This window comes from Myxine glutinosa, chromosome 5 (assembly GCF_964187855.1).
Source record: "Myxine glutinosa chromosome 5, kmMyxGlut1.1, whole genome shotgun sequence".
Lineage (NCBI taxonomy): Eukaryota > Metazoa > Chordata > Myxini > Myxiniformes > Myxinidae > Myxine > Myxine glutinosa.
Window position 1 is genome coordinate 150,633,952 of NC_136265.1, and position 12,158 is coordinate 150,646,109.

The 12,158-nt window shown below is 40.5% G+C and overlaps 1 protein-coding gene across 5 annotated transcripts in view; it reads left to right on the forward strand.

Annotated features, from left to right (window-relative positions):
* The window catches only part of CNST (consortin, connexin sorting protein), a 111,072-nt gene that overhangs the window by 37,373 nt on the left and 61,541 nt on the right, over window positions 1-12,158 (forward strand). For 3 of the 5 annotated variants that reach the window (XM_068115934.2, XM_068115937.2, XM_068115935.2), the window contains exons 3-4: window positions 3,648-3,748; window positions 4,057-4,087. In XM_068115934.2, the coding sequence (XP_067972035.2) occupies window positions 3,648-3,748; window positions 4,057-4,087 (132 nt within the window). Of the gene's footprint in view, window positions 1-3,647; window positions 3,749-3,852; window positions 3,883-4,056; window positions 4,088-12,158 lie in introns of all 5 variants that reach the window. The other 2 variants (XM_078778858.1, XM_078778859.1) reach the window with 1 other exon arrangement.

Genomic DNA, 12,158 nt, shown 5'->3' on the forward strand with positions numbered 1-12,158 from the left:
GTAAGACCACTGAAGACGAGATGGGATAAATCTGTGCATGAGAGAGAGAGCAGTTTGCTTTGGAAGAATTCCCAGGAAGAATTAATTTCAGAGGCAGTAGAGATGGTAGACCAGTCCAGATGTTTGATGGCTGCTTGCAGACCATGCCAGTCAGCTCGACTGAAATGCCAGACTTGTCAGCGCTGAGGAGGCTCTCTGAGAATTGCCAGTGAGATGTCCACTTTAACAAGCACATGATCAGAAGAACCGATTGGAGCAGAAGAAGAGCAGCAGACATTTGCAGGGAAGTTTGTCATAACCAAGACCAGAAGAGAAGATACTCCATTGACTGAGATCCGGGTCGGGAAATTGACAGATTGTGTCAGTCCCAATGAGTCACAGAAGTCCTTTGCTGAGGTGCCATGGCTGGTGAGAGAGGAACCCACACCCAGCCAGCTGGCATGATGACAGTTGAAGTCACCACATATGAGGAAGAGAGAGTTTGGATGAGTTGATAGAAGTTGGTCCATGTTGTCAGACAGCGAAATGTAAATGGAGTCATCACTGTTTGGAGGACGGTACAGAACACATATGAACAAAAGGTGGGAGCGTAGAGGAAGCCGTAGCCATAGGTACTCCTGGGGGTGGGGTGGAGAGAGGGCAGTGCAAGGAGAGTGAGGAGGAGAGTTTTTGATAAAGATAGCAACCCCACCACCAGGACGAGGCTCAGGTCTATCATACCGGAGGAGGGAGTAACTAGGAAGAGATATTAAGGAATCATCGACATCTTGAAGGAGGAAAGTTTCTGTTAAGCAGATCAGGACCGGATTGGCAGAAGCAACCTGAATGGAGAGATCAATCAGGTTTGAGCGAAGGCCCCGGATGTTTGAGGTCCATACCGTTAATGAGGAGAGAGGAGGAGCATCGGGTGTAGGACAGGGGAGGGGATGGGTGGGGTCAGATGAAGGATGAGAGGGGGAGGTAGGGAGAGAAGTTGATAGTTTGTCAGAGATTACAGAAGAGTTACAAGAAAGGGAAGGATGAGGACGACGAAAGGTTTGATGGTGATGCGATGAGGCACAGTGAGGGGTTGTTTGAGGAGGGGCAGAGGAAAGTAGAAGGTTGGGGGAGGTGGAGGTATGAGATAGAAGGAAGACGAAGTGGGGAGGAGGCAGCTTTGAGGAGGAGGGGGGAGAATCGGAGGAGGATGGTAGGGGGGGGAGATTTGAAGGGAAGGGGTTGAGAGCGAGTTTTGAAGGGGGGGGCAAAGAGGGAGTTTAGGAGGGGAGGGGTGAGGGGTGAGTTTAGGAGGGGAGGGGGAAGGGGGGAGATTAGGAGGGGATGGGCATGGGGGGAATTTGGGAGGGGAGGGGCTAGGGGGGAGTTTATGAGGGGAGGAGGGGAGGGGCAAGGGGGGAGTTTAGGAGGTGAGGGGTAAGGGGGGAGATTTGGAGGGGAGGGGCAAGGGGGGGCGTTTCGAAAGTGGATGATTAATGAAAGACAAACATTTATAACAAATTGGGTTTATTGTGATTTTAAGTTTGCGATCCGTTTCAGAACGATGGAGGAGGGTTGGAATGAATGAGAATTTAGAGCATGTAGTGAGAAAGAATTATAAGAGATTGAATTTTTTTTTGAAGTGGAATGAGTTGAAGAGGAAATAGAAAGGAGCCTTTTAAATCGGAAGAAAAACAGCGTGTTGTAATAAACCACTGAATAAAACACTGCAGGGGAAAGTTTAAACATATTTAAGCAGAACCCTGAAGAACACTTATATTCACAAAAGTACCAACGGGGAGAGGACCTAGAGGGACAACCACGAGCCACGTGAACAGGGCAAAAGGTGGAAGGCAAGGAGATAATGGGGGTGGGGCGACACAGCGCACGTGGACAGAAGCACACAATTGGACAAAAGCACACACGATGAGAAGCACACGATGAGACACGTTGAGAAAGGAAAAGAAATGTTTTTGTTTTTTTCTTTGTTCGTTTTTTTTGTGGGGCGGGGGGCGGGGGGGGGGGTTAAAACGTTAGACAAAGAGTAGATGTTCGGGGGAGAAGGGAAAAAATCTAAGAACCCAAACAAAAACACCCAATGATCATCAATTACATTTCATTGGTAAAAGTGATGCTTTAGCTGCTGCAACACCTCGTATAAGCGGCTCATGTATAATTTACTTTGAGTTGTGATCGGAGACGGCGCCAGCTTCCAAAATTATTTGGGGCCCGGGTACCTTCAAACGTCAGATCTCCAAACTCCCAATAAAAACATTTAGCACAGTGGTTTGTGTAGAAAAAAAAAAGAAGCCTAATTGTTACTGTAATAATCAGAAACATAACAGTTACGTTTCTGACGTTAGATAAAAAATGTTGCAGGTGTTAAAATTGACGGACTTTTTTGTATTTTCAATAAGATGTATTTCAACGTTTGCGAATTCAAACAATGGTTTAAGTACAAAAATAAAAAGGTATCCGTTTACAAACTCGACTGGATTCTTTAATTGAAGTACAAACTTACCTTCTATTAGATAGATAGATAGAAGATAGAAGGTAATTCTAATAGATAGATAGAAATTCTATCTATCTTCTAATAGAAGGTAAGTTCTATCTTCTATCTTCTAATATAAGATTCTATCTTCTAATAGATAGAAGGTAATTGAAACTTACCTTCTATCTATGAGAAGTACAAACTTACCTTCTATTTAATAGTATACCTTATTTTTATTTTTTTTATTTTTTTTGTATACTGAATCGAGGCTCGTGAAAGAGCTGACATTTACTTCACAAACAAATCAACCAGACAAACAAAATATATAAAAAGAGGGAGCGGAAGACAAGATGGGGAGAGAAGGGGAAGCACACAAACACTTGAGAGCACAGAACATACCTTCTATTAAATATTTCAATAATATTGACACATAGTCACATTTTTTACTTATTAAATGCCCTCACCACCCACAGTTTTAGAAAAGTTATATTTGTAAAGTCTACCTTTATTTAGTTTTGGGAAGTGTCAGTGCGTACCATCTGTTGTGCTTCTTTGCAAAGCAGTCATCCTCCAACACAGATTCCAGTGCATTTTTTTCAAGCGAAAGCGCACTGCAAGGTGCTGCAGTCTATTTTCTCCCACCGTGCTTCTCAGCCAGGTGTCTAGATGTATTTAAGATCCTAAATGATCTTTCACAACTACAGCTACTCACTGGGATAGTAAGCGTCACTTGCACCATGTTTCTTTTACGGTTGTAACCGGTTTCATGTCGAGACGTTCATGCTTTTCTTGTTTACGAGCCAGGTTATTTGGCATATCCCAGCCAAGGGGTTAAAATAGACTCAGGGCACAGCAAAAGACATTTGGGGCACACGCTCCATGGGCCAGTGCCCAGTGACGACTCTGGTTGTTATCGTATGTTTGTGAAGATTCTGATCAATGTGAATTAAAGATTGCTAAATGACAACCTTCGTTTTCTTCTCATCCAAACTAAGCCATATTAATGCCAGTCAATGATGATGTAAAGAGCAGAAAACACAAATTGAGGCTACAAGTAAATTGTTGATGCTCATAACATCCACATATTGCATGTTGTAGTTTTTTTAAATGCCTCCAAAGCCATAATTTAGTTGCATCCCCACAGGTTTGTAATTGTTTTTTTTTTAAATGTTCATTTCAGTGATTGCGGAACAGCAGAAGCAGCTCCAGGAGGCTTTAGCGATGCTGGATGAGATTGTGAAATCGGGAGATTTTCTTTCATTGCCACGCTGCTTGCATCAGGTGCGTGCTGGGATTGGCACTTTCAGCACGAGTGAATATGCCTAATTGCGTCGCTGGACGTCAGAGCCACAAAGTAATTTTTAAACGCTCTGATTGCTTTGCAGCGTAAAATCGTTTCATTGTTGATTATTCCGGTGAGTACGGCAGGGTTTGTGGTTTCCTGAACTTTGTGCTTACTAATACCCACTGCCTCTTTCTGAGAATGCAAACATAGCAATGAGAATTATTCTTTAAATGAGTGAGCAGTACAATTTTAAGTTAATTGAAATTTGTGAAGATATTTGCTTTTGCTTTTTTTGTGTTTTCAGATTGCCGAGATTTATATACACGAAAAACAATGTATCCTTTGTGAAGGACTGCTTACAAATTGGGAAACTTTTTAAAAAGCTTTAAATATATATATATATATATATATATATATATATTCTTTTTTAATCCCCTCTTATTGAGCTCGTGTTCTCGATGGAGGGGAATTGAGTATAGAAGTTGAGCATCTTGCACATGGATTGCGCACAACCACCTGGCCCAGTTGTTAGATGCGCACATGAATTGAAAAGCAGGGTTAAGCAATTGGTTCATGTCCGTGCGTCTGTCTGTCTTATCAGTTTATGATTGTTGGTTTATGATCAAAGAACAACGTATTTAAATCGAATGTTATATTTTAAACATGAATCGGAACATGAATAGGAAGACAAGTTTACCGTTTGACCGTACTTTGGCTCTGAATTTATCCCGACCACACATGCGCATCGAGGAGTGAGCAAATATTTTTACTCTGTCTGTCTGCCTGGCAATCAAACCAAATTGAAAATCATTCCAAACAGCAAAGTTGCTGTTTTTAAGGATGTTATAAAGGACATAAACAACATGCACGAAGAACTTTAATGTAATGTGTTAGATAGGGTGGTGTAATAGAGGCTGGGTAAAATGGTGGTAAAACCCAGAAATAATTTATTTATACACGTTTAAACCTCTTCAAACCTTTATTCAAATTGAATTACATACTTGAACACTGTAGAACACAAATCGCCTTCATAATACTTCCAAGAACCATGTTGTATATCGATTACACAGTGCCTTCAGAAAGTATTGATGCCTCATTACTTTTTCACATTTTGTTGTGTTACAGCCTGAATTAAAAATGGGTTAAATTGAGATTATTTTTTTTGGCACTGATCTACACATAATATCCCATAATGTCAAACCTATCTCACTTCGTCCATCGAGAATCGGTTCTTTGGTTCAGCAAATGATATCAAAAGCCTCTCCTGTCATATTACTTATATTTATCCTGCTCATAGTTAAGTACTCCCCATGGGGAATAAGTCATGTTAATGATGTTGTTATGATTGGTGCCTTCGTTATGACGTCATAAATCGACAAGTACAATGCTTAGTCCGATCAGTTTGAAATTTATTGAGTGTGATCTACACAACAATTATATTGGAGAATGTAAATTGATGATGTCATTGGTCACATGGTCTGGCAGCCATATTGGATCTAAGAAAGAAAAAAAGCCTTACAAAAAAAAAAACAGAGTTGACTCACACCAAGTTGACTGCACGGGTATGTATTCTATGAATACCATCTAGTTTATTTATTAAAGTAGCCAGATTTCTCCGTTTGTCCACCTGTCATGCTGTTTTCGCTAGGACGTCATTATGGCATCACTTCTGGAACCTCATTTATGAGCGCTGGGAAAACCCTTTATTTTTGAATAATTCCTGACTCAATGACAAGCTGTGTATTATTTCAGGAACTGATTATGATAACTACTAGCAAGCCATAACCAATAAGGTGACTTTTCTTAATAATATCGTTATCATAATAATAATAATAATAACCTAAAGTTAATAATAGCTATAATAGTATCATTATAAGAGGATCAACGTTTGGTATTAAAGTGGTGTAGTATTCATGATTTAAAACAGCTGTTCACCACCATCTCTTATCTTCCCCCATCCAAAACCTTGATCTTTTCTACCCCCACTAATTCACCCCAGATCCACCTTGTTTGAAATTCCAACTTCTTTCCTGGAAATCCTGGCAGTGTCCATATGTTTATACCTCTCCCACCCACCCCCCGCCTTCACATGCCTCCCCCCCAAAGCCCTCTCCCTCCCACAGATCTCTCGATGTCTCCATGTCTCTCGTTCCCTGCTCTCAAATGTTGTGTTTGTGTCCTTCCCCCTCTCTCCCCATCTTGTCTACCGCTCCCGATGTTATTTGTTTTATGTGTCTGTTTGTCTTTCTGTGTGATTAATGTTCGCTCTTTCACGAGCCTCGATCTTGTATACAAAAAAAAATAAAAAAATAAAAAATAATAAAAATTGAATGATTATATGCATAAGGATGATGCACGAGCACTTGGTGCGGCAAAGTTGGTGTTTTCGACATAAGTTATAGTTTTACAGTGGAGTTACATGTACAAAATTTGGTTTATAGCTCCATGGTCTGTCTTGTATCATGTGTACCAAACAGGGATGCCATTGACTTGGGCTCTATCAATATACAGGTTGAGTGAAATGTACTACCAGTACATGTATGTACAGTAAACTCTTAAATATTGTGGGGTTACGGTCCTGGAAAATGCAACAATATTCAAAACTGTGATAGTCCAAACCAAGGGCCGAGGGGAAAGAGGATTTAGGTTCCTGAAGTTGGAGAATATATACAGCAAGGTGGGTGGCAGCCAAAACTATACATATCACTAATGGAACAAGAAAGAGCAATCGGACATTGCAGACCCTCGCCAGGACATGGTTTTAGTGGTTTTAAGGTTTTTGTGTTAAAACAAATATGAACCACGTGATCGATGACGTCATCTTTTTTTTCTCTCCACCAATTTATCCCTAGATGACGCTCACCAAATTTCATCTTGATTGGATGAAGTTTTGTACTTGTCAAATTATGACTTCATAATGGAGGCACCTATGACATCATCATTAACATATGTTATTCCCCATGGAGACTTATTTCCAATGAGTCTTGTCTCAATTGTTTCCATGCAGCACTTTTGGAGATATAGAGGTGCAAATTTTTTTGGGGGTTTTCCAAGATTGCGGCAGTACCATGTGACCTATGACGTCATAATTATCATTAAAAAATTATACAACTGGAGACACACCTATGGTGAAATTTTCCTGTCAATCAGACCAACTGTTGCAGAGAAAATCATATTTATTCTGTGCGGACAAACAAACAGACAAACAAACAGGCAGACAAACGGACTCAAATGCATTACCCTCTCCTCTGGCGAGGGTAACTAGTACGGAACTTGGTAGAGAGCATACCGCCGCCAGGCTGAACAGTTTACGTTTTGTATCCCACGGATCTGGATCCGAGCCTGACCAAAAATCGAATCGGCTTGTTCTTGTCACCTAACCAACTGATCCACCTAGTTTTGTCATAAGTTGTCCACAACGTTTTGAAATATCATGCTATATATCATTTTTGGTCCCATCACTCAATGATGAAGAACAACTTGATAAACTAAAAATTCTCGTATCCGGATTCAAATCTTCACCAAAATCTAATCGATTCGTCAATTGTCGCGTAACCAAACTGTCCACCAAGTTTCGTCCGAATCCGTCCATAAATTTTGAGATATCTTGTTCACAAACAGACATACAAAGGTGAATACATAACCTTTATCCACCTTCGGTGGAGGAGGTAATAAACGTGTAAAATAAATAGAAATCAGCTTTACCACGAGGTCTCATACTGCTCCATGGATGTAATGTACCAATCCCCCACCATTCCTCCCCTACTAATCCTTTAACTCAGACACACAAAACCACACATGCACACACAACTTCCCCGCTACATTTCACATGTATATACGATAACGCACCAGCAACAGACTTCAATACAATGCACAGTATGCACCCTACGCACAATATGCACCATACGGGGACAGAACCGGAATCGATTAGTAACAGAGTTGAGATATTAACAGCTGAGAATCGGAGTTGATTCTCACATGTAGAGAAGCGGCCAAGCCTGCTGCACACCTTCACTCTTTTAATCCTCTTTCTCCTGTTGGTGGAATTGCCTTCCTAAGGCCGTTGGATTCCATTGTGTTCAATACAAAATGAAATTCTCAGTAAGGCACGAAAGGGAAATTGGCTTCTCAACATTTCAATGGAGCAGAGCCTTTTCTTTTCAGAATGAATGATTTCAGCTTTTGCTTTTTAATTCTAAATTGTATTTCTTCTTATTGTCGCTGTTTGCTTGCTTTATTCTCCGTTATGCAAGTGTAGGTACAAATACATTTGCGGGTTTTATAAGATACGCTGATTAACAGATTAAGAAACCAGCAAGCAAAAAATCAGCGCTGGTGTTAATCAGAAGAAACCTTATTTGCTTCTCAAGTAGAATGTGCTATATCGTGTTCAGGCTGACATTAAGCATGGTTGCACAAAGGCTAACAATTTTACAAAGAACAAGATCGGTAAATGCATGTCAGAGAAATTGTTGGGGACACGTTTAAATAACAAAATGGCCGCCAGTCGGCCATCTTTGATCGCGAAACAAAATGCTGCGCATATGTATACCATCATGTATTGTCTGTGCCAAACAAGTGCCAAACAAAATCAAAACAAGTTCAGCGCTGATTAACACCAGTAACTGGACGGATGAACCGAACGGGCTTTTACTCCCTTGGGCACGTCCGATTGATGGCGGTTTTGTGCGTGTGAGATCGCTCGAAGAACACGAGAAACTTGGCTCTTTCAAAATGGGATTTATTTCCCACACAAAAAATAACCAGGGGATGGTGTCTCGACGGAAGGTATGATAGCAGGATGAGGAAAGGGAAGAGAGGGAATTCAATTAATAAAGAATTATGTATAAGAGAACTATGAAATCTATGGTGCCACACACTTAACTCGTTCACAGAAGGGGAAGGGAATGAGAACTGGGTGAGGCCTTTGCTTGGTATTTGTTGATTAAGGAGTTGGCTCCGATGCAGCCACCGAACAGGCAAAGCTGGACGACGATGCAAGCACGGCGAACCAGGGAAGACGAACAGAAAAACAGGCAGGACGACGAACCAGGCGCATGAAGCAAGATGAAGCAGTAACATGAAACAGGAACATGGAGGACAACCAGATGATGCAGGACACGAGCAGGAGGCAGGAAAAAGAGTTACTCTTCAGGAGTGCCTAAACTGTCAACTCTTTCGCTCTCTGCGAACAACAAAACTCTCGTGAGACCCTGAATAATCCAAAAACTCATCCCCTCGCTCACTGTAACACGTGCACGTGGTAAATAAGCTCACGTGGTACATAAGTACCACATGCTGTATTGATTTGCACACTCATCCCCTTGCTCACCCTTCCTAAACCCCTCCCTCACCCTTCCTAAACCCCTCCCCTCCGGGGGGGTGACAAAACTCCTCCTCTTTCTAAGGCCACACCCACCCCGCACCCTGTGGCATCGCAGGAGGTTGCACGGACATTTGCTTCACCTTGAACCCTGACTAATTATTACCATACACCACCCTCCATATGGTGAACATTTAAACTCGACAATTGTTAAGCTAACGTTTTTCTGCTTGATACATTGAGATGGCTAACTACCCGAACACAGACCATACTAACCGATACATTTCTAACTAGCCAAAATAGTAATGTCTATGCCCTCTTACAAACAAAACAATACTTGTGGTTTTAAATGCAATTCTGGTTAAAAAAAAAAAAACGACAAATATGTTATGCGTAGCACAATACTTGCGAAATCCCTAAAATAAGTTTTTGGCCTATGATGATCTCAAAAATAATTGGTGGTTGAATTCAGTGTCCAGATATGCAAATCCTCTTCAAATTTCAAGTTAATTGGATCAAAATTGAGGATTTTAGAAACTTGGCCTATGTTGACCTTTTGGCCGATGTTGACCTCAAACACTTGGTGGTTTAATTCAGAGACTAGATATGCAAATCCTCTTCAAATTTCAAGTCAATCAGATAGAAATTGAGGATTTTATAAATTTGACAATGTTGGTGACCTTTGGCCTATGTTGACCTATTGACCTTTTGACCCCAAAAACAATAGGCTTCTTGCTTTTGGTGAAGTCCAACTCTCCCTTTTGGTGAAGTTTTCTGAAGATCAGTTGAAAATTGTGACCTGAAGGCGACTGACATGCATACATACATACATACATACATACATACATGCAGACAGGCAGACAGACAGACAGACAGACAGACAGACAGACAGAATAATGCACAGGACCAACCAATGTACTTGAAAAATCTTCGATTTTCGCAAGTAACAAGACAAATGTTTAATTAGTGTTTTAAGGTGGGTGGTTCGTGTGCAGCCACCGGGCTGCTGGTTGCATCATTTCTGTGGGTGCGCCTGCCGCTGATGCAATGCCTCCCTATAACCAGTTATCTGGTACTTATTTTGCCGATTTTGTCAGGGGTGATTGACTTATTTGAGAATCGCTTGACTTATTTTGTCTTGAGAATCTTGAGAATCATGAATTCTCAAGATTTGATTTAGAATTACCCTTTAGAATCACCCTTTAGAATCACCCTTTAGAATCACCCTTTTGATTGACTTGAGAATCACTTGACTTATTTTGTCAGGCTGAGTCAACCCCACCTGGCGTTAATTCAACGGAATTCGAACTCAGGACCTTTGGATCCCAAGCCCACCAGCCTAACCATTAGGCGATCATTATGGTGATAACCAGGTGATAGTGTTTTAAAGTCCCGGACCTTAACTGGATGGCATGTTTAATAAGTACCACGTGCTGTATTGAATTGTACATTGTGTACCCGTGTCATTTTATGAAGATAATGAGCGAGATAAACAAGAAATATTTGCCTTTGACTCACATGCTTTAATGTGCCTGCTGCCATCAGATCTTGAAAGTTAAAAAAAAGTTTGTTTATTTTTATTATTCCTGCACCACCCCTCTGGTTAATGGTTGGATCTCATTGGAAGCACCTCGTCTGGAGGGATTGAAGGGATGTCTTGTCTATGGATTGAAGGATAGCTCATTTGATAGCATGCTTGCCTTTGGGTTCTGGTCTTGGATTCGAACCTCTGTAAATTTGAATCAGATTAAAACTGCCATCCTGGTGCAGTGCTGGCAAGAAGCTCTGTGTTGCAGAGCACAACGTCCTGTGGTTGTTACTGTTAAGTCAGATATCCAGTCTGTATTTATCTTTCAGGCATTGATGTTCCCACGGTATCTTGAATGCTAGGCTAGGCCATTGTGGGAAGTTACCTTGGCCAAATTACTTTGCCTTGACTGTGAACAATATCATATAATTTTATTTGCAAAAAAAAGATTTTTTTTTAACCTTAAAGACCCTGAGTACTTAGATGATCCATGCTTAAGACTAAGATAGTCAAATGTCTGGTGGAAGAGGAAGATGCCATTCTGAGAGTAAATGATCAGCCTTTCCATATATGCTTATTATATTTTCCTCAAACAACCTCACCTAATACATACATTAGACACCTAAACAATTATAACTAACGGTCAAATTGAAGGAATAGGAGAGGCTGCTGTAATCTATCTATGCTTCAGGGTTTGAGTCCGCATGCAGATCTGCTTCAATATTGATCGGCCATTCACAGATCTATTATAATAATTATCTTGAAAATGAATCGTGAAATGTTGGCTCGACTTCAGCTGCTTTAGAAACCCTTTCAACTTTTCCCTTTAGAAACCCTTTCAACTTTTCCCTTCAGAATTACCCTTTAGAATTACCCTTCAGAATCACCCTTTAGAATTACCCTTTAGAATTACCCTTTAGAATTACCCTTCAGAATTACCCTTTAGAATTACCCTTTGGAATCACCCTTTAGAATTACCCTTTAGAATTACCCTTTAGAATTACCCTTTAGAATTACCCTTTAGAATTACCCTTTAGAATTACCCTTTAGAATTACCCTTTAGAATTACCCTTTAGAATTACCCTTTAGAATTACCCTTCAGAATTACCCTTTAGAATTACCCTTTGGAATCACCCTTTAGAATTACCCTTTAGAATTACCCTTTAGAATTACCCTTTAGAATTACCCTTTAGAATTACCCTTTAGAATTACCCTTTAGAATTACCCTTCAGAATTACCCTTTAGAATTACCCTTTGGAATCACCCTTTAGAATTACCCTTTAGAATTACCCTTTAGAATTACCCTTTAGAATTACCCTTTAGAATTACCCTTCAGAATCACCCTTTAGAATTACCCTTTAGAATTACCCTTTAGAATTACCCTTCAGAATTACCCTTTAGAATTACCCTTTGGAATCACCCTTTAGAATTACCCTTTAGAATTACCCTTTAGAATTACCCTTTAGAATTACCCTTTAGAATTACCCTTTAGAATTACCCTTTAGAATTACCCTTTAGAATTACCCTTTAGAATTACCCTTTAGAATTACCCTTC